The sequence below is a fragment of the Mobula hypostoma genome, chromosome 3 (genome assembly GCF_963921235.1).
Source record: "Mobula hypostoma chromosome 3, sMobHyp1.1, whole genome shotgun sequence".
Classification (NCBI taxonomy): domain Eukaryota; kingdom Metazoa; phylum Chordata; class Chondrichthyes; order Myliobatiformes; family Myliobatidae; genus Mobula; species Mobula hypostoma.
Window position 1 is genome coordinate 165,795,197 of NC_086099.1, and position 22,451 is coordinate 165,817,647.

General features: G+C 40.4%; 1 protein-coding gene across 1 annotated transcript in view; it reads right to left on the bottom strand.

Moving 5' to 3' along the window:
• Positions 1–6,047: 6,047 nt before the first annotated feature.
• hacl1 (2-hydroxyacyl-CoA lyase 1) overlaps positions 6,048–22,451 on the bottom strand; it is a 116,428-nt gene continuing 100,024 nt past the window's right edge. The window contains exons 16-17 of the mRNA XM_063044050.1: positions 10,179–10,365; positions 6,048–6,353 (exon numbers count right to left, since the gene is read on the bottom strand). Of these exons, the coding sequence (XP_062900120.1) occupies positions 6,321–6,353; positions 10,179–10,365 (220 nt within the window). The 3' untranslated portion in view covers positions 6,048–6,320. The remainder of the gene's footprint in view (positions 6,354–10,178; positions 10,366–22,451) is intronic.

Below are 22,451 nucleotides of genomic sequence, written 5' to 3' on the forward strand. Positions count from 1 at the left end.
GCACGACGCACACGCCACGAGACCCTGGAAAGAGCATTGTGCCCCACAAGTTGGTGGGAGTTTGGAGGACCGATTCGCGGGAATCGGTCAGAGGCTCACAGGGTGTAAAGGTACGACCAGCGGGGACCTGTTGTGTGTCTGCCCTTACCTGGGTGCCAGGTTCACCACGGAAGAATGGTCGCATCTGGAATGGAGGGGTCACAGTCGGTGACCACAGCAGGATCAGAAGGCATCGAAAGGTTTGCTTAAAGCCTCGACTGTATCTCTCACTCTCTCTCCAACGGTACAACAGCAATTACTTCGAACTACACTAGACTGAATCTTAAGACTGATCATTTTACCCGTAGACTGCGCTAGAGCTTGGTTGATTCCTATTACCCTATTTCTGTCTATATGTGTATACTATCATTGCTAACCTGTTACATCTATATCCTTGCGGTTAGTGTACTGTATTACTTATTTTTGTTAATAAAACTTTATTAGTTTCTAGTAATCACAGATTCCAACGAGTGTTCCATTTCTGCTGGTTTGACAACCCAGTTACGGGGTACATAACACATAACAAAGAAGCCATTTGATTAGCCTACACAGTAACATAAAAGAAGAAACCCCTTACATGTACTTTTACAATATATTGTAGCTTTGATACTGATTAGTGACCCTGACCCAGAGAAATTATATCCTAAATGCTAATTCAAAAATAGTATTCAGTTATCTAATTTGTAGCAACACACATCTGCAAAGAAATCTGGGAAAATAAAATCTTGCCTATAAAATATTCTCTTGGAATATTCAAAAACACTTCACCAATAATTATATAGTAAAATGGTAACCATTCACAAGAAAAAATGCTTATTCCGGTACATTCTGCTGGAACCTCGACACGAGTTCAACATGATTCTAGGATTTCTCATGTTTATCAATACAATTTCAATATTAGTATCCTCTGACAAATCTTATGCCATTCAAATTTGTTACTCTGGAACGAAAACAGAATACTGATCTCTGCAGGTAAATTAGCGTTGGTGCAGACGGACTTAAAGCAGTTAGTATTTCTAGCTTAGAATGCCCATAATGGAGTCTCAAATAAATGGAACATTACTCTTTGCGCACAGTAAAAACCACCAAAAGTGATGATTGGTCCCTGTGGGAATGGTGCAAGTGGAATGTCAATGTAATAGCCCCTTGGTGTCGTAAATATTACAGGATAGAAGGAGTTGGAGGAAGTGGCAGTGATAAAGTTAAGGTGACAAAATGACTTTTTCATATACATTGGATAAACAATTTTTAACTTTGGCACAATAGATAGTTAACAGTATGTCCTCTTTTTGGTCAACATAATAATGATTCACAAAGTATGATACTCCATTTTTAATACATCTTTACTGCTGCTTTCATTAATATTCATTCAAATAAAATATTAAGAGGGCCAAGATAGCAAATACCTCGGCTGTGATGCTAAGGTACTTCCTGTATCAGTGTAAGGCATGTAGTGCAAAGGGAATGAAGTCATAAAATAATGTAAAGCCTTGGGTGCAGACTTTGCTCAATTTTGCTCCACTCACATTGCCATATTGAAAGTTCAAACTAATTTGCACAGATCTGTCACACGCCTGTACAATCAAACAATTTCTTGGAATTTTTTTTTAATTTTTAAAATTTCAAAGTCCAAAGTGACCACATATATTGTCCATCAAATAATGAATAAAATCAAGAGAACTTCAGCTCTGAAGACCTTCCTTTTTGCTAGTTATAATTTCAATTGTCTTGACTCACCAGTGTTAGTTACAGAAAATCAAATAAAATGCAAGCAAGTAACAGACTTAAACTCCTAGAATGCTCACTTGATGTACAGTATTACATATAGTTGGAATATTAAACAATTTGTTTTTATAACCTCATATGCTTCATCAGTTTCTTTTCACCTTGCTTGCTCAATCTCATTTTAACTCTACATTTAACTAATTAGCACCATCCTCCCTGAGGTTATAGATGTCAAAGATATACCAGAGACATGTGAACTACCTGCCCAATTATTGGCCTTTTTACTCGCTCCAATTATCTAGAATCCTATTTTAAAATTTAATCAATGCACCTATTTTTATATCCATGACATCCAAAGACTAATTAAAATGTGACTTAAAAAATAAATACCATAAATAGGAAGAGAAACAGACTGGCTCTAAATTTAGTGTTTACATTTGTTATTATCAGTTTTCCTATGATAGATCTAGCAATGCTATCTATACACAGAAAACTAAAACTTGATTGGTGGCCACAAGCATAAGAGATTCTGTAGATGCTGGAGCAGGTCAGGCAGCATCTATGGAAAATAATCAATAGTGGACATTTTGGACCTTTCCATAGACACTGCCAGACCTGCTGAGTTGCTCCAGCATTTTGTGTGTGCTGTTCTTGATTGATGGCCCCTTTTTATGAGTCATGTAAACTCTCAAGGTTAAATTGCCAATGAAATAAATATTAAATATCCCTAAAAGCTTTCTTCTTCAAAAGAGGTTAATGAAAGTACACTTGCTTGTATTTAATATACTGCATTTTACTTAATTTCTCAAACATGCATCAGGTAACTTTAAATATATTACAAAGGAACCTCTGCAAAATGAAAAAAGTTTTATTTACCTCAATGAAATATAACTTCTCAACTAAATTAGGCCAGGATATGATACAAGACTTTATAAGTTATCCAGAAGAAGATTGCACCAGCAAACAATGCGACCAAGGGCGACACCCTTCAGACAGTTCACAAAACTATTTCTTTCACTTCTTTTACGTCTTCTTTTTCTTTCAAATGTGGTTCTGCTACTGTTGAAACCTGTGGTCTACATTTTGGTGGTGTGCTTTCAGGATGATTGAGCGATCTGGCACTTTACTGTCTTTGAGGTGGTTCCAGAAGGCGAGTGGTCTTGGGGACGAGAAGCATGAAGACGGGGTGCAAGCCCATGAACCGCTCCATTTCTCGCTGATCTCGTCTCTCTCTCTCTCTCCCCAATGCTATCGGAAGATGGTGGCAGAATCCTGGGTCTCGGGCAAGGTTTAATCAACACGGTTTGTGGATTGGACTCTAGTTCACGTTATGATGTGCTTCGGGTCACTGCTTTTTTTGTTGCTGTTTGTGCAATTTTGATTGGGTTGGCTTGCAGATAACGAATGACGCAGCACTAGATTAAACAGAACTGAGCTGAATTGAATATGCCTGGACTCTTTCAATGATTTTTGTGGGTTTGTGTTTCATATTCTGTGCTTTTCATTCTTTTTTTTGCTGTTTGCACCATTTGTTTTCTTTAAACGAGTTGGGGGGGGGCTGAAGTTTTTCTTTGAACAGATTCCCTGGTTTTCTTTGTTTCGTAGCTGTCTGTGGGAAGATGAACCTCAAGGTTGTATACTGTATACATACTTTGATAATAAATGTACTTTGAATTTTTGAAATATTATATAATTTATCGCTCATTTTGTAATCAAGATTAACAAGAAAAATTACAAAAATGACTATCATCTGATACAAATACAGAAACTACACATTTTACTAGTAGCTCATATTGGTGATAATGATATTTTGAGCTACTAGTACAACTTAATCATTCTACCTACTTGTTGATTTACTAATTACTGATACCAGCGTTATTGTCAATGAGACTGAATGCTAATTTTTCCAGCACTCCTGACCAACTTTATATCTTTAGATGTGCATTTTAAATAGCATCAACAAATTAATTTTACCCCATCAGAAAGGCGTAGTCATAGTCATACTTCATTGATCCTGAGGGAAATTGGTTTTCGTTACAGTTGCACCATAAATAATTAAATAGTAATATGTAAATTATGCCAGGAAATAAGTCCAGGACCAGCCTATTGGCTCAGGGTGTCTGACCTTCCAAGGGAGGAGTTGTAAAGTTTGATGGCCACAGGCAGGAATGACTTCCTATGACGCTCTGTGCTGCATCTCGGTGGAATGAGTCTCTGGCTGAATGTACTCCTGTGCACAACCAGTCCATTATGTAGCGGATGGGAGACATTGTCCAAGATGGCATGCAACTTGGACAGCATCCTCTTTTCAGACACCACCGTCAGAGAGTCCAGTTCCATCCCCACAACATCACTGGCCTTACGAATGAGTTTGTTGATTCTGTTGGTGTCTGCTACCCTCAGCCTGCTGCCCCAGCACACAACAGCAAACATGATCGCACTGGCCACTACAGACTCGTAGAACATCCTCAGCATCGTCCGGCAGATGTTAAAGGACCTCAGTCTCCTCAGGAAATAGAGACGGCTCTGACCCTTCTTGTAGACAGCCTCAGTGTTCTTTGACCAGTCCAGTTTATTGTCAATTCGTATCCCCAGGTACTAGTAATCCTCCACCATGTCCACACTGACCCCCTGGATGGAAACAGGGGTCATCAGTGCCTTAGCCTTCCTCAGGTCTACCACCAGCTCCTTAGTCTTTTTCACATTAAGCTGCAGATAATTCTGCTCACACCATGTGACAAAGTTTCCTACCATAGCCCTGTACTCAGCCTCATCTCCCTTGCTGATGAGTACCTAAAGGAATCAATTCTAAACTCAAAGAAAATTAGCATTCAATTTCATCGAGGTTTCAGAATTTCAAAGGTTCAAAGGTACATTTAATGTCAAAGAAATGTATACAATACTAGACAAGGGAGTGACCCACTGGGGCACCCTTTGAGAGAAGGGTAGTGCAGTCTGATATGACCAGAATGAACATTAAATTTTCCTGAATGCTATTGGTATCGCTTTGCTTTGGAAATTGAAGAAGAAAACCTCCGTTTATAAAAGAAGAATGACACATAGCAAGGCAAATATGGCTCCTCCTTGTTTAATGAAGGACACTTTTGATGGCATCATTTCTGGTTGATCTGCCACCCCTGTGCCTCCCGTTGTCATTCTGGAGACGTGCAGTTCTTTCATCCGCTGTCCCTTCATCTCTTCTGCTATTTTTTTCTTTGTCTCTGATCCTGGAGACGTGCATTTCTCTGCTCCTTTGTCTCCTCCTGTGCCTGTTTTTGTCATCCTAGAGACTTGCAGCCCTTTCATCCCCCATCTCTTCATCTCTTCTGCTATCTGTTCTTTGTCTCTGATCCTGGAGACATGCATTTCTCAGCTCCTTTGTCTCTTCGTCTCTCCTCCTTCTATGCCAGTTGTTGTCATTTTGGAGACGTGCATGCCTCTCCTCCTCTGTCTCTTCTTCTCTCATCTTTTTTGTCCTGATTCTTTGATCCTGGAGTCGTGCAGCTCTGGCCTCATCCGATTCTTGTTCTCTCCCTCTCCTTGCCGCTTCTTGACGACGTTTGGCATCATCTCTTGACCATAATGTTCCCCTTCTCTTTCCACGCAGCACAATTAGGCTGACCATATTTTTTTTTACCCTAATGCTGGATAGAAGGTATGAAGCACTAACACCAAAGGATGCTAATTCATCTTGATGATGTGGTTGGCGCTCTCCTAAATGGATGTGATATAGTCACCGCTGTCCTTTGACTGTAGCAAAGGGTTTGATGGGTGTCTTGAAGTATGTCATTACAATAAGATGTAATTACCTCTTATTGATGGGTGGCAGTTAGATCTGTCCCTATCCTGCACATGCTGATGGTGATTAGCAGAAAGTGACAGCTCGAAATAGAGCTGCCCTGCCCTTTTGCTCCGGTTGGTGTCACAGTTTCCATCATGGCTGACATCGGCTCTCGGGTGATCGTGGGGCTGTTGATTTTGGCGAGTGAGCAATTTTATACAAATATATAACCCTGAACTTTGCCTGCATACTGTAAGTTCGCGCATTTTAATTCGATTTAGCCAAAAAAAGTGCCGCTGTAATGCACCGTTTGCGCTAATTGGAGGTCACGAACAGACAAACAGAGCATGAGAGTTTTAGTAGTATATAGATACAACCGGAATTGGTTTTTCTTTGCAACCATCTACGAAAACAGAGAATGAATGACAGTTAAATGTTAGAACCACAAAGTCCCACCCCGGCTCCCCTCCCTCCCGCATGTAAGTGGCAGCGAGCAACAATCCCCCTCCCCCCACCAGAAAAAATAAAGCGCACCCACTACCAGCACTGAAGCCTGAGCAAAGCAATAGCAAAGACACAGACTTGCAGTTACCCCAAACACTACATTGTTCACCCAAAAATTTGTAGCATACTTCCCTTTTTATATATCTTAATATACTTTTGCATTTACAGAATCTCAGATATAAAAAAATTGCTTGTTCAGTGAGTTTAGCCTGATTTAATCTGGGGTTTTGCTTGCTATGTAAATGCATCTCCTCTTCACAAGTCATTCAATTCACACTTTGGAGCGAGTCAGCCAGGTAAAATCCTGAAAGCAAATAACACACAGAAAGTTGAGAGTGATGAAAGATTATTTGTCCAATCAATTTCAAAATATCCATAGATCATAAGTAAGTTGATTATGGAAATATTTATCTCCACAATAATATTTAGTCTTTCTTCTTGAAGTTACAGTTCAAGGAGTGGTGTAACTAATAAAGTACCTGAAATACTCAAAGTGAGCTGGCATCTGTGGAGAGAGCAGCAACTAAAGTTTCAAGTTGATGACCTCTCATCAAAAGAAGGAGAAGTTGAAAATGAAACAAATTTAAAGTTGATAGTAAAGCAAGGAGGAACAAAAGGGGAGAACTGCAATCCAATAGAGACCAGGATAGATTGAAAGCAAGTAAACTGGCTGAAGGAGGATGATAAAGGGTAGTGAATAACAAAACCTACACTTGAGGTAAAAGATAAATGAAAAATGAAAGGCCAAAAAGTACTGAACATTGAAAGCATGTGGTACTATTAATATTTTTCTCAACTGTTAGTAATGATTTATCAAAGAACAGTATTCAATCACTGTTACTGATCAGATACAAACCTCGGTATTTGAATAAAGATCTCAGTAATGAGCTAAAACCAAAAGACAAACTGAAGCTGTTGCAACATGGTCCCCACCATTTACATGTGCAGGCAAAAGAAATTAAATAAAATACAGAAGAAATTTATTTCACCAATTTGGATAGATAAGTCCCCCGGGTTGGATGGGAATTACTCCAGGTTACTACAGGAAGCAATGGAAGAGCTTGCTGCACCTTCAGTGATGATCAGATGATTGATGTGTGGCAAATGTTATCCCTTTGTTCTTGAAAATGAGTAGGGATAATTCTGGTGTTCTGCTTCGAATTATAGTCTAGTGAGTCTTACTTCAATGGTGGACAAATTATTGGAGATGATTCTAAGAGACAGGATTTATGAGTATGTGGAGAAGCATAGGTTAACTAGAGATAGTCAGCACGGCTTTGTGAGGGGCAGGACATAGCTCATGAGCCTGAGTGAATTCTTTGAGGATGTGACTGAACACATTGAAGAAGGTAGAGCAGTGGACAGAGTGAAAATGGATTTTAGTAAGGTGCTTGATATGGTTTCCCAGGGTAGGCTCATTTAGAAAGTAAGGAGGCATGGGATCCAGGAAAACTTGCCTGTATGGATTCAAGATTGGCTTGCTCATAGAAGGTAGCTGGTGGTAGCAGATGGAGTGTATTCTGCCTGGAGGAAGGAGACCACTGGTGTTCTGCTGGGATCTGTTCTGCGACCCCTGCCCTTTGAGATTTTTAAAAATGACTTGGATGAGGAAGTGAAGGGGTGGTTTAATATATTTGCAGTTGACACAAAGGTTGTGGTGTTGTGGATAGTGTAGAAGGTCCCATTATTACAATGGGACACTGATAGGATGCAGAGCTGGGCTGAGAACATAGAACATTGAAACTTACAGCATAATTATACTTATACTTTATACTTTATTGTCACCAAACAATTAATACTAGAACGTACTATCATCACAGCGATATTTGATTCTGCGCTTCCTGCTCTCTGGATTACAAATATTAAATATTAAAAATAGTAAAAATTAGTAAATATTAAAAATTTATATTATAAATCATAAATAGAAAATAGAAAAATGGAAAGTAAGGTAGTGAAAAAAACCGAGAGACAGGTCCGGATATTTGGAGGGTACGGCCCAGATCCAGGTCAGGATCCGTTCAGCAGTCTTATCACAGTCGGAAAGAAGCTGTTCCCAAATCTGGCCGTATGAGCCTTCTTCCGGAGGGAAGAAGGACGAAAATTGTGTTGGCTGGGTGGGTTGTGTCCTTGATTATCCTGGCATCACTGCTCCGACAGCGTGCGGTGTAAAGTGAGTCCAAGGACAGAAGATTGGTTTGTGTGATGTGCTGCGCCGTGTTCACGATCTTCTGCAGCTTCTTTCGGTCTTGGACAGGAGAACTTCCATACCAGGTTGTGATGCACCCTAGAAGAATGCTTTCTATGGTGCATCTATAAAAATTAGTGAGGGTTTTAGGGGACAGGCCAAATTTCTTTAGTTTTCTCAGGAAGTAAGGGTGATGGTGGGCCTTCTTGGCAGTGAACTCTGCTTGGTTGGACCAAGTCAGATCATTGTGATATTGACCCCGAGGAACTTAAAGCTTTTGACCTGTTCCACTTGCGCACCACCGATGTAAATTGGGTCGTGCGGTCCGCTACTCCTTCTGAAGTCAACAACCAATTCCTTCGTCTTGCTGACGTTGAAGGATAGGTTATTGTCTTCGCACCATGCCACCAAGTTCTTAATTTCCTCTCTGTACTCAAACTCATCATTACCTGAGATACGGCCTACAATTGTTGTGTCATCAGCAAAATATTGAGTTTGATGGAAACTTGGCTACACAATCATGGGTGTACAGTGAATACAGCAGGGGGCTGAGTACACAGCCTTGTGGGGCACCGGTGCTCAGAGTGATTGTAGAAGAGAACTTGTCCTCTATTTTTACAGCCTGGGTCCTGTCTGTGAGGAAGTTGAAGATCCAACTGCAGATCTGAGTGCTAAGGCCCAAGTTCCAGAGCTTGGAATCAGTTTATTTGGAATGATGGTATTAAAGGCAGAGCTGTAGTCAATGAAAAGGAGCCTTACGTATGCGTCTTTATTCTCTAGCTGTTCTAAGGAGGAATGTAGGGCCAGAGAGATGGCATCTGCTGTTGACCTGTTGCTCCGGTAGACGAATTGCAAAGCGTCGAGGTTGACTGGTAGGCTGTGGTTGATGTGTGCCATAACCAGTCTCTCGAAGCACTTCATAGCAATTGATGTCAGAGCCACAGGTCGATAGTCATTCAGGCATGCCACCTTGCTCTTCTTCGGCACTGGGATTATCATTGCCTTCTTAAAACACGAGGGGATCTTAGACTGAAGCAAGGAGCAGTCTATTACAGGCCCTTCAGCTCACAATGTTGTACCAACCATGTAACCTACTCTAGAAACTGCCTAGAATTTCCCTACCACATAGCCCTCTATTGTACCTATCTAAGAGGCTCTTAAAAGACCCTATTGTATCCACTTCCACCACCGCCGCTGGCAGTGCATTCCATGCACCCACCACTCTGATTGAAAAACTTATTCTAACATCCCCTCGGTACCTATTTCCAAGCACCTTAAAACTATGCCCCCTCATGTTAACCATTTCAGCCCTGGGAAAAAGTCTCTAGCTGTCCACACGATCAACGTCCCTCATTATCTTATACACTTTTATAAGTGGCAGATGGAGTTCAAACCCCCTCTCAACTGAGAAGTAGAGATGGAGTTTCCCAGAAAAGTATGAAGAGATTCACTTTGGAAAGTCAAATTTGAAGGCAGAATACAGGGTTAATGGCAGGATTCTTAGCAGTATAGAGGAATAGAGGGATCTTGGGGTCCACGTCTATAGATCTCTCAAACTTACTGTGCAGGTTGTTAGGGTTGTTAAGAAAGTGTATGGTGTGTTGGCCTAAATTATTCGGGGGATTGAGTTCAAGAGCCATAATGTAATTTGTAGCTCTGATTCAACTACAGTTGGAATATTGTGTTCAGTTCTGGCCGCCTTATTATTGGAAGGATGTGGAAGCTTACTGAATGGGATAAAGACTGCAGGTATCTTCTCTTCTGTAAGTTAAACTAAAAGGACGAAAGACTGAATGTGCAAGACCGTGGCTGAGTTCATTTACACCAAAGAACAAGACTCCTTCAGTCCTTTCCACTATCTCATTCATTTTCACTAATCGCAATGACTAATAGATTAATCTACATTTTAATGGGCACAAGATGCACACCTTCAGATATACTTACTTGTGCCTTTCTGTCAGATGATGGATCAATCATTACATTAATAAGAGACGGCATTTTCTCTTGAGCCAAACATGAAACAACTGCCTTTTTTAGTTCTTCTGGTGTCTGTACAAAGTAACCTTCGCCCCCAAATGCAGTCATCACTTGCTCATAATGAGCATTAGGCATGAGGCTTGTGGGAGGGGCTCTGAAAGAAATAAAGCAGATCAATGAAGGAAGACAGACATTTACTTTTCTTTAAGTACAGGTACCCAGTGACATAACCCAATCTTAAAATTCAAGCAATTTATTATTTAATATAATTGTCCTGAGAGGCTAAAATGAATTTAGTTATTTAAAAGGGGTATAAGAAGACGGTTCCTTAATTTAATATCGTCAGTAGGTAACATGGCTGAGGAAATCATTAGTAATGTGTTTTAAATATCGACAGACAGAGACAGATATCAGGGGTACCTAGCACTTTTACCAGAAGACAAGGTCAAGCCTTGTCAATTTTATTTTTAAAGCAGTATTTTTAGTTTCTATGTTCCAGTTTAAAAAAGAAGGCAAGGAACCACATACCATTTAGCATAAAATGGCCATTTATCCAAGTGCCAACTCTAGCACAACTCAAAATTCACCTCTCTTCCAATGTTATATCTCAAGTTTATGAGACCCAAAAGAATTCTGCCAACACTAGATTATTTTCTTAAGGATACTCAAGTAAAATAACAGTTTCAGAATTCATGGGAGCAGTGATCTACCCTCTAAATCCACTCTTAACTTTGAAGATGTATGTTAAAGGTGTTCATAACGGTTCACATATACTTCTGAAAATTAAAAACACTGAAAATATAAGAGACAATTAAGTGTAAATTACTTCATTTAAATTATTAAATACCACAAATGTACTGAAGCTGAAGGGAGTTACTAAAACTGTATCCTGTAGGCTGATTTCCCAGTGTAATGTAACTACTGAAAACACATGGAGGAGCAATGTCAGAATGCAGTCAAAACAAACAATGGGAAGGATGCAACACACATCAAAGTTGCTGGTGAACGCAGCAGGCCAGGCAGCATCTCTAGGAAGAGGTACAGTCGACGTTTCGGGCCGAGACCCTTTGTCAGGACTAACTGAAAGAAGAGCTAGTAAGAGATTTGAATGTGGGAGGGGGAGATCGGAAATGATAGGAGAAGACAGGAGGGGGAGGGATGGAGCCAAGAGCTGGACAGTTGATTGGCAAAAGGGATATGAGAGGATCATGGGACAGGAGGCCTAGGGAGGAAGAAAAGAGGGAGAGGGGAAAAAATCCAGAGGATGGGCAAGGGGTATAGTGAGAGGGACAGAGGGAGAAAAAGAATGTGTGTATAAAAATAAATAACGGATGGGTTACGAGGGGGAGGTGGGGCATTAGTGGAAGTTTGAAATGTCAATGTTCATGCCATCAGGTTGGTGGCTACCCAGACGGAATATAAGGTGTTCATCAGGTTGGAAGCTACCAGGATGTCTTGGACAGTTTGGGACATTGGCATTAGCACAAACTTTGGCAGAAGACCGAATTCCCTGACTCTTCTGTGGTCAGCTGGGAATGTTTACTTGCAGCTGTCAGCAATTGTTAGGAATCTGGGGTACATATTTCTTAATCACACACTTCCAAATTTTACATTCATTGCACATGAGCAGAGATGATATGTGCAGGCAAAATAAATTTCCAAGTTTAACTTTCACCGAGAATGACAGCTGAATAACATTACAAACACCCTCTTGCAAAATTAGCTCCACCACAGAGATTGGAAAATGGTTGTGTTTCAGGGGACGAGCAAAGGACACCTGATCATAATAATAATGACTCATAAATAGGTACGAATTAACTATCTACTATCATAGAATTATAAGTCATATGGCACAGAAAAAGGCCCCTTGAACCAAGCTATCCATTTTGATCATCAAGTACCTATTTATCAGCATATTCAAAGATTCAAGTCAAAAAACTTTATTGTCATTCTAACCATACATCAGCTCTGCAGGGCAGAATGATACAGCGTTTCCCAGGAGCAGTGCAATCATAACATAACAAATGCAACACTAAATAATAAACAACAATAAATAGTAAAACACAACAGCCACATGTCAGTTAAAATCAAGTTATAAGTGTCCAGTGCAAGTTAAAAGTGTCCAAAGCAGAGTCGGGTAGAGCAGCTATTTAGCAGTCTGACTGCCTGTGGGAGGAAGCTGTTTAGTAGCCTTGTGGTTTTAGTTTTGATGCTCCTGTAATGTTTGCCTGATGGCAGATGAACAAACAGTTCATGGAGAGGGTGTGAGGGGTCTTCAATGATGTACCGTGTCTTCTGGAGGCATCGACTCTGAGAGAGGTCTTGGACAGAAGGTAGGGAGACCCCAATAACCTTCTCTGCTCCCCTAACCACCCTCTGCAAGGCTTTTTTGTCGACAGCACTGCAGCTGGAGTACCAGGTTGTGATGCAAAAGGTCAGCACACTCTCAACCACGCCCCTGTAGAACGTAGTTAAGATGTTAGTGGGGAGTGACGCTTGTTTAAGCTTCCTCAGAAAGTGCAATCTCCGCTGGGCCCGTTTCACAATCCCAATGGTGTTCCTGGACCCGATGAGATTGTCTGAGATCTGCACCCCAAGGAACTTGATCTTTTCCACTCTCTCCACTGTGGAGCCACTGATGCTGAGGGGAAGTGGATCTGAGTTCAAACTTTTCAGTCAAAGGATATCTTTAATCTGGAATGGAGGGCTTTGAGTACACAGTGAAGGAAGACATTCAATATTTAAGAATTTTCAAGACTAACACTTGATGACTATGAACCAAGGGCTGATCAATGGGATTAGTATAGACAGTTTGACAGAGACATGGTAGGCTGAAGACTGTGATTATCTTCCTTACTGTCAACAACACCACTGGTTTTTCTGTTATCTGCAAACTTGATAATTATACCTCCACATTTATATACAAGTCATTAATGTACATACCAAACAATATACCATCATTGAATGCCACCTACTAAATTTTGTATCCAACTTGTCCTGGATTCCATGGATTCTAACCTTTTGAGTAAGTTTCTCATTTGGGATCAAGACAAATGCCTTACTACTGTAAGTCCATGTCGCAAATCTTAAGCACAATGCCCTCATTTCCCTACTCTGAGACCACTGCCCTTATCATTACATTTTGTTACCTATAGTTACGGAACACTAAAGCACAGAAAAAGGTCATGTGGCCCATCTAGTCCATGCCTAACTATTATTCTACCTGATCACGTGACCTGCACCCAGACCATAACACTCCATATCCTTCCATTCCATGTACCTATCCAAATTTCTCTTAAATATTAAAATCAAACCCACTCTATCACTTCTGCTGGCAGCTTGTTACACATTTTCACCACCCTCTGAGTGAAGAAGTTCTCCCCTCATGTTTCCCTTAAACATTTCACTTATTACCCTTAACACATGACCTCCACTTCTATTTTCACCCAACCTCCATGGGAAAAAGGCTACTTGCATTTACCCTATTGATATTGCTCATAATTTTGTATGTATCTATATAATCTCCTCTCATTCTCCTATGCTTTAGGGAACAAAGTCCTAACCTATTCAATTTTTCCCAAAAATCATGTCCTCAAGTACCAGCAACATCCTTGTAAACTTTATTGGCACTCTTTTTAATCTTATTTATATCTTCCCTGTAGGGAGGTTACCAGAACTGCACACAATACTCCAAATTAGGCCTCACCAATCTCTTATACAACTTCAACATACCATCTCAATGAAGGCCAATGTGCCAAAAGCTTTATATACAATCCTGGCTACCTGTGACACCACTATCAAGGAACTACGGACATGTATTCTGAGATCCCTCTGTTATAACACACTGCTCAGTGCCCTACCAGTCACCGCACAAGTCCTACTCAGGATTGTCCTCCCAAACTGCAACACCTCAAACTTGCCTGCATTAAATTCCACCTGCCATTTTTCAGCCCATTTTTCCAACTGGTCCAAATCCCACTGCAAGCTTTGATAGTCTTCCTTGCCATCTACTATGCCCTCAAATTTGCTGATCCAGTTAACTACGTTATCATCCAAATCACTGGCAAAGATGACAAACAACAACTGACGTTGCACCGATTCCTGCGGCACACCACTAGTCACAGGCTTCCAGTTAGAGAGGCAACCATCTACTACTTCTCTCTGACTTCTCCCACAAAGACAACATTTAATTTATTTTACTACTCATTCTGAATGCCAAGTGACTGAACTTTCTTGCCCTTGTTATGGGCCTTGCTAAATTCCATGTAGTCATGATTTACTGCCTTTCCTTCATCAACTTTCCTGGTAACTTCCTTGAAAAACTTTAAGACTGGTTAAACACAACCTACCATGCACTATGTTGACTATCCCTAATCAGTCCCTATCTATTCAAATACTTTATCTATCCAGTCACTTAGAATTCTCTTTTTTTTCTTCAGCCCATCACTCCTACTGGGGCATAGGCCGAAAGCAGCTCGCCAGTGTCTTCTCTCTAGGTCCAGTCCTTCAAGCTGTCCCCAGGTATAGCCCATCTTCTTCTTCTCCCAGGGATGAGGCCTCTGAGACTTTTGCTGCTCTGGGTTTTTACGGGATGGGTTTGCTACCCTATGCCCAACCCTCCTCCTTTCACAGCTGGGTTTGGGACAGTCCCTTAATGTATCTTCCAATAACCCATTATTGATGTCAGGCTCACCATCCTACAATTTCCTGGCTTATTCTTATGCCCTTTCTTAAAACTGGAAAAACATAATCTATCTTCCAAACCTCCAGCACCCCACCCATGGCTAAGGACGCCCTAAATACCTTTGCTCGGGCCCCTGCAATTTCTGCACGTCCCCCTCAGGGTCCAAGGGTATTCTGGTATTCTGTTTTGTAACTCCAAATTAAAACTAATTCCAAGAAAAATATGGGATCCCAGGAGAACAGATCTTAGTTTCATTTTTTACTTTAAGTGAAGCATGCACATATCACGTGGCAGTGTCATGATGCATGCAATTCATGTATTTTTACATATAAACCATACTGAATTATTTAAACAAATAAAGAATTCTGACTCAAACAATATATTCAAAATATCACTGAAGTATTACATATACAACAGGGGGAACACCTTGCCAGGCCCTGGGGATTTATCCACTCTAACTGGCCTGAAGGCAGCAAGCACCTCCACCTCTATAATCCGTATACAGTCTATACACCTTGCTGGTGTTATGCCTCATTTCTATAGACTCTGTGTTCATCTCTCTTGTAAACACAGATGCAAAAAAAAACTATTTAAGATCTCCCCCAATTCTTTAAGCTCCACGTATAGATGATCACTCTGACATTCAAGAGGACCAGTTTTGTCCCATGTTTGTCCCAAGAAGTGTGCATGCGCCGGTCAGTCGTGCATGCAACCTGTTACAGCTGTTCTGACTAGTCTTCTTACTTTTTTCTTCTTACCTTTTTAACTTACGTTATTGTATTTTTTTCATGGTAACATGTTGAAGCTGCACCCCCTCTAACATGCTGGTGGACAGAGTTTTATTTCGATTTTTTGCGCCGGAAATAGTTACATTCGGACACGTCTCATTTGCGGGGCAGCAGTATGATCTTGTTGTTTATTCCAGGGACCAGCTGATTGCGCTTATGCTGGACGGTTTAGCGGACAGAGCGGCGGACACCTCGGCTGAAATCTGGAGGAAAACACACAGGGGATGCAGAGGGGGATCAAAAAGGCGAGGAAAGAGGACCGGGTCGAGACAACAGAGACTTATGGAGAAAAGGAGTTCTCCACTTGGACTGCACGTGGACATACCTGACCAAAATTTTTCCACGGAGGGCTTCCAGACCGTTCAGGCTGGCCGGAAGTGCACTGAGAGCGGTAAGCATAAAGGAGTTGGGGGCTTGCTGTTCTAGTTAACAATGGATGGTGCAATCCTGGTCATATTACGATTGAGGAACGTGTTTGTAGCCCAGATATTGAACTTTTTGCTGTTGGACTTCGGCCATATTCCACCAAGATACAACACTGGGCGTCATCAGTGGTTGATTCTGCCTGTGGCCATCGAACTTTGCAGCTCCTCCCGTGGAGGGTCAGACACCCTGAGCCAATAGGCTGGTCCTGGACTTATTTCCATCTGGCATAGTTTGAATATTGTTGTTTGATTGTTTGTGGGTTTTGTATTTCTATATTTATGCTCTATTCTTGGTTGGTGCAGCTGTAATGAAACTCAGTTTCCCTTGGGATCGAAAAAGTATATCTATGTCTATGTTATCATTTTGCTCCTAGTATATAGTGGCATGCAAAAGTTTGGGCACCCGGGTCAAAATTTCTGTTACTGTGAATAGCTAAGTGAGTAAAAGATGACCTGATTTCCAAAAGGGATAAAGTTAAAGATGACACAGTTCTTTAATATCTTAAGCAAGATTACTTTTTTATTTCCATCTTTTACAGTTTCAAAATAACAAAAAAGGAAAAGGGCCCGAAGCAAAAGTTTGGGCACCCTGCATGGTCAGTACTTAGTAACACCCCTTTGGCAAGTATCACAGCTTGTAAATGCTTTTTGTAGCCAGCTAAGAGTCTTTCAATTCATGTTTGGGGGATTTTTGCGCATTCTTCCTTGCAAAAGGCTTCTAGTTCTGTGAGATTCTTGGGCCACCTTGCATGTACTGCTCTTTTGAGGTCTACCCACAGATTTTCGATGATGTTCAGGTTGGGGACTGTGAGGGCCATGGCAAAACCTTCAGTTTGTGCCTCTTGAGGTAGTCCATCGTGGATTTTGAGGTATGTTTAGGATCATTATCCTGTTGTAGAAGCCATTCTCTTTTCATCTTCAGCCTTTTTACAGATAGTGTGATGTTTGCTTCCAGAATTTGCTGGTATTTAATTGAATTCATTCTTCCCTCTATCAGTGAAATGTTCCCCGTGCCACTGGCTGCAACACAAGCCCAAAGCATGATTTATCCACCCGTTCTTAACAGTTGGAGAGGTGTTCTTTTCATGAAATTCTGCACCCTTTTTCCTCCAAACATACCTTTGCTCATTGCGGCCAAAAAGTTCTATTTTAACTTCATCAGTCCACAGGACTTGTTTCCAAAATGCATCAGGCTTGTTTAGATGTTCCTTTGCAAACTACTGAGGCTGAATTTTGTGGTGAGGACGCAGGAAAGGTTTTCTTCTGACGACTCTTCCATGAAGGTCATATCTGTGCAGGTGTCGCTGCACAGTACAACAGTGCTCCACCATTCCAGAGTCTGCTAAATCTTCCTGAAGGTCTTTTGTAATCAAAAGGGAGTTTTGATTTGCCTTTCTAGCAATCCTACGAGCAGTTCTCTCGGAAAGTTTTCTTGGACTTTCAGACTTCAACTTGACCTTCACCGTTCCTGTTAACTGCCATTTCTTAATTACATTACGAACTGAGGAAATGGCTACCTGAAAATGCTTTGCTACCTTATAGCCTTCTCCTGCCTTGTGGGCATCATTTATTTTAATTTTTAGAGTGCTAGACAGCTGCTTAGAGGAGCCCATGGCTGCTGATTGTTGGGACAAGGTTTGAGGAGTCAGGGTATTTATAAAGCTTTGAAATTTGCATCACCTGGCCTTCCTAATGATGACTGTGAACAAGCCATAGCCCTAACAAGCTAATTAAGGTCTGAGACTTTGGTAAGAGTTATCTGAGAGCTCAAATCTCTTGGGGTGCCCAAACTTTTGCATGGTGCTCCTTTCCTTTTTTCCCCACTCTAAAATTGTACAAAACAAAAAAAATACACTAATGTTGCAAAGTATGTTTCATCTTTAACTTTATGACTTTCGGAGATCAGTTCATCTTCTACTCACTTAACTATTCACAGTAACAGAAATTTTGACCAGGGGAGCCCTAACTTTTGCATGCCACTGTATCTGTATATCTTGTCTTCTGGGGCAACCTCATGCCCTCTTTTGGACCTCCTGATTTCCTTCTTAAGTGTTCTCTTGCATTTCTTATGCTCCTCAAGTACCTTATTTGTTCCTCACTGCCTATCGCTGACATGCACCTCCTTCTTCTTACCCAAGGCCTCAGTCTCTCTCAAAAACCAAGGCTACCTAAACCTGCTATCCTTGCCTTTTATTCTGACAGGAATCGACTCAAAAATTTTCACTTTTGAAGGCCTTCCACTTACCAATCACAACTTTGCAAATCTGTCTCAGACCACACTTGCCAGATCTTTTCTGTACCATCAAATTTAGCCTTGCAACAATTTAGAATCTCAATCTGAGGACCAAAACTATTCTCTTCCAAAGTTATCTTAAAATTAATGGAATTACGATCATTAGATTGAAAGAGTTCCCCTACACACACCTCTGTCACCTGTCCTGTCTCATTCCCTAATAGGAGATCCAGTATTATACTCTGTCTAGTTGGGACCTCTATATATTAAGGAACCTTTCCTGAATACATCTAACAAACTCTATCCCATCCAGCCAGTTTGCAAGCCGGAGTCTCAGTCAATATGTAGAAGGTTAAAATCAGTTACTATCACAACATTATGTTTTTTCCAACTGTGTGCAATCTCTCTACAAATTTGCTCCTCTAAATCCTACTATTGGGTTTCCAAATGTAGTCAAATTGGTCAGAAGATACCTCCTCTAACAAAGCTATGCTGACCATCCATGATGAATATCTGACCACCTGCCTTGCAAGTGTAGGTTAATTTTATATCTCAATACTTTTCCAATAACTTCAGTAATGCTGATATAAGACCCACAAGCTTGTAGTTATCTGGCTTACTCTTGTTGACTTTCTTGAATAAAGGTACCATATTTCCTGCCCTCCAGTTATCTGACACCTTACTTTGGTCAGCAAAGATTTAAAAATCGGTCATAAAACTCATAATTCCATTAATCTTAAAAATGGTGCTGGTTTTTCTTTTTAAGAGATAACATTATTTTGGCTCTTTCTTGTTTAATAGATGCTGGAATGTAAATACTTTCCTTTGTTAAGACTTCATTGTTTTTCTTACAAGGTCAGTTGTTTTTTTTTAAACTGGGGGAGGGAGAGAAAATCCTTTAAATTTTTTTCTTCTGTACAGACAGAGTGGTCCCAGGCTTCATATTCTATTTGGTTGCTTGCCTTTTTCTGGGCTTGGGGAGAGGAGGGTGGGGTTAGAGTTAGGAGTTTTTTCCCATTGGGTGGTTCCGGAGCATGCGTGTTCTCAATGTGGTTGTATTCTTCATCACTGCCAATTTTGATCATCCTGTATTGGTATGTGCTCGACCCATATGTAAAGTAGAATAAAATTATAGTATGGTATTTAAACAGATTAATGTAGTAAGTTGGAATGTACATGGTTGGAATCATCCTATCAAACGAGAAAAGACTTTTAAAATTATTAACCCATTCCAACCTGATATAATTTTTGCTCGAGAGACACCTATCAGGGTGGGAGATCAAAATAGATTTTTTGGATGGTGGAGGGGTTTGCAGTTTCACTCCACTTCTCAGAGTAAAACTAAAGGAGTGTCCATCTTTATTAAATCCAACATATTTACTCAAGAGGTTATTGAGTCAGATTTTAGTGGTAGATTTTTAATTGTTAAAGGAGTGATCTGTAACAGAAAAGTTGTTTTGGTCAATCTGTACAGTCCTATCTTAGATGATCCTTCTTTTTTAAAAAGGTATTTGCTTTACTGCCTGATTTAAATGAATATATGTTGGTAACGGGCGGGGATTTTAACTGTTGTTTTAAATCCTTTGACTGACAAGAGCTCAACCAATCAGCAACTTCCAAATCATTCCGCGTCATTTATTAACTCCTTTTTGACCGACTTTGGATTGATCGAATTACGGAGGTATTTGCACCCCGATAACAGAGAATATTCTTTCTTTTCATATGTTTATAAAAAATATTCGAGGATCGATTATATTATAATCGATGGTATCTCTGTGTCTGACCAACATGTTATTGTATTTGTTATATTGATAGCTAGGAGGGCCATTTTGTTGAAGTGGAAGGATATATCAGCTCCCACTTTGTCACAATGGTTCTCTCAACTGATGCTATGTCTTAGTTTAGTGAAAATTAGAAGTCGAACCTTTGAACCTATATTTGATTTTGAGAAAAGATGGGGTTCATTTGCTCGTTACTATCATTTGAGTTCATTGATAGATTTCCTCCACGATCTAATTGTAAATTTTTGGTATTTTTTTTCCTGCTGGCGGTTTGATGTTTATCTTTAGAAGCTTTTTGTATGGCGCATGGCTCCAGGGTTGAACACTTAATGGGGTTCCTCCCCCCCAACTTTTTCTTGCTTAGTAGGGTTTTTTTTATTATCACCAAAAATTTTTCAATCTTTAAAATAATGTTTTTTTTCTTGAGACATTGTAAGTGTTGCTTACTTCGATGTACTTGTGTTAATGTTGGATAATAATTAAAAAAATTTCAAAAGAAAGAAAGAAAGTAAAAATCGGTCAGGGCACCAACAATATTTCACCTTTCCCTCATATATTCCCTGCCTGGAATATATCTCCTCAAGCTTGGGGATTTATCTACTATCACTTCTGCCTCCTCCTTTTCAAATAGTAACATATTGTAGACTACCAGACAAGACCACAGTAAATGCATTTCATTGGCTCTTTACTCAACTCTGGAGCAACGAGAATCCACACATAAGGATGCCCTTTTTTGACTATAGATCAGCATTCAGTCCTATCATCCCCTCAAACCTACTCAATAAGCTTCAAGACCTTGGTCTCAATACTTCTTTGTGCAACTGGATCCTCGATTTCCTCACTTGTAGACCTCAGTCAGTTCTGATTGGCAACAACATCTCTTTCACAATCTCCATCAGCAGAGGTGCACCACAAGGCCGTGTGGTTAGCCCCCTGCTTTACTCACTTTACACTTATGACTGTGTGGCTAACCACAGCTCCAACGCCATATTTAAGTTTGCTGATGACACCACCGTCGTTTGCCAAATTAAAGGTGGTAATGAATCAGCAAATAGGAGGGAGTTTGAAAATCTGGCTGACTGGTGCCACAACAACAACCATTCTGCCATCCAAATCCTAAATGGACATTGAACCTGTGAACACTACCTCACTTTTTTATATATATTATTTCTATTTTTGCACAATTTTTAATCTATTCAATATACATATACTGTAAGTGATTTACTTATTTTTTTTTCTTCTTCTGTATCATGTATTGCATTGAATTGCTGCTGCCAAGTTAACAAACTTCACGACACATGCCAGTGATGATAAACCTGATTCTGATCCTTCCAATGTCAGCAAGACTAAAGAGATGATTATTGACTTCAGGAGGAAACTGAAGGTCCGTGAGCCATGATCAGCAACTTTAAGTTTCTCGGTGTTATTATTTTGGAGGACCTGTCCTGGGTTTAGCACCCAAGTGCGATTGTGAAGAAAGCACGGCAGCATCTCTACTTCCTTAAGTGGTTCCAAAGATTCGTCATGACATCTAAAACTTCGACAAACTTTTACAGATGTGGTGGAGAGTATATCGATTGATTGCATCACAACCTGGTATAGAAACACCAATGCTGTTGAATGGAAATCCTGCAAAAAGTAGAAGATACTGGCCAGTCCATCATGGGTAAAGCCCTCCCCCAATTGAGCACATCTACATGGAGCATTGTCACAGAAAAGCAGCATCCATCATCAGGAAGCCCCACCACCTGGTCATGTTCTCTTTTCGCTGCTGCCGTCAGGAAAGTGGTGCAAATGTCTCAGGATTCACACCACCAGGTTCAGGGACAGCTATTACCCCTTAACTATCAGGCTCCTGAACCAGAGAGGATAACTTCACTTACCCCAATACTAAACTGTTTCCACAACCTATGGACTCACAAGGACTCTTCATCTCATGTTCTCGATATTTATTGTTTATTTGTTATTATTATTTTTATTTTTTTAAAAATCTTTTTGTATTTCCACAGATTGTTGTCTTTTGCACACTGGTTGCCCTCCTTGTTGGTGCAGTCTTTCATTGATTCCATTATGGTTATCAGATTTAGTGAGTATGCCTGTAAGTAAATGAATCTCAGGTTTGTATGTGGTGACATAGATGTCCCTTGATAATAAATTGACTTTGAATTTTCACTGCCTCCTTCCTGAATTCAGCAACTGCAATGTCTTTCTCCTTAGAGGATATAGTATTCCTTAGTTATTCCTCTACTAAAACCTCATTACTCTCACACCTCTCAGTGATTTGCCAATATATCTGCTCCTCTGCTCATGTTAGGAGGTCTGCACTATA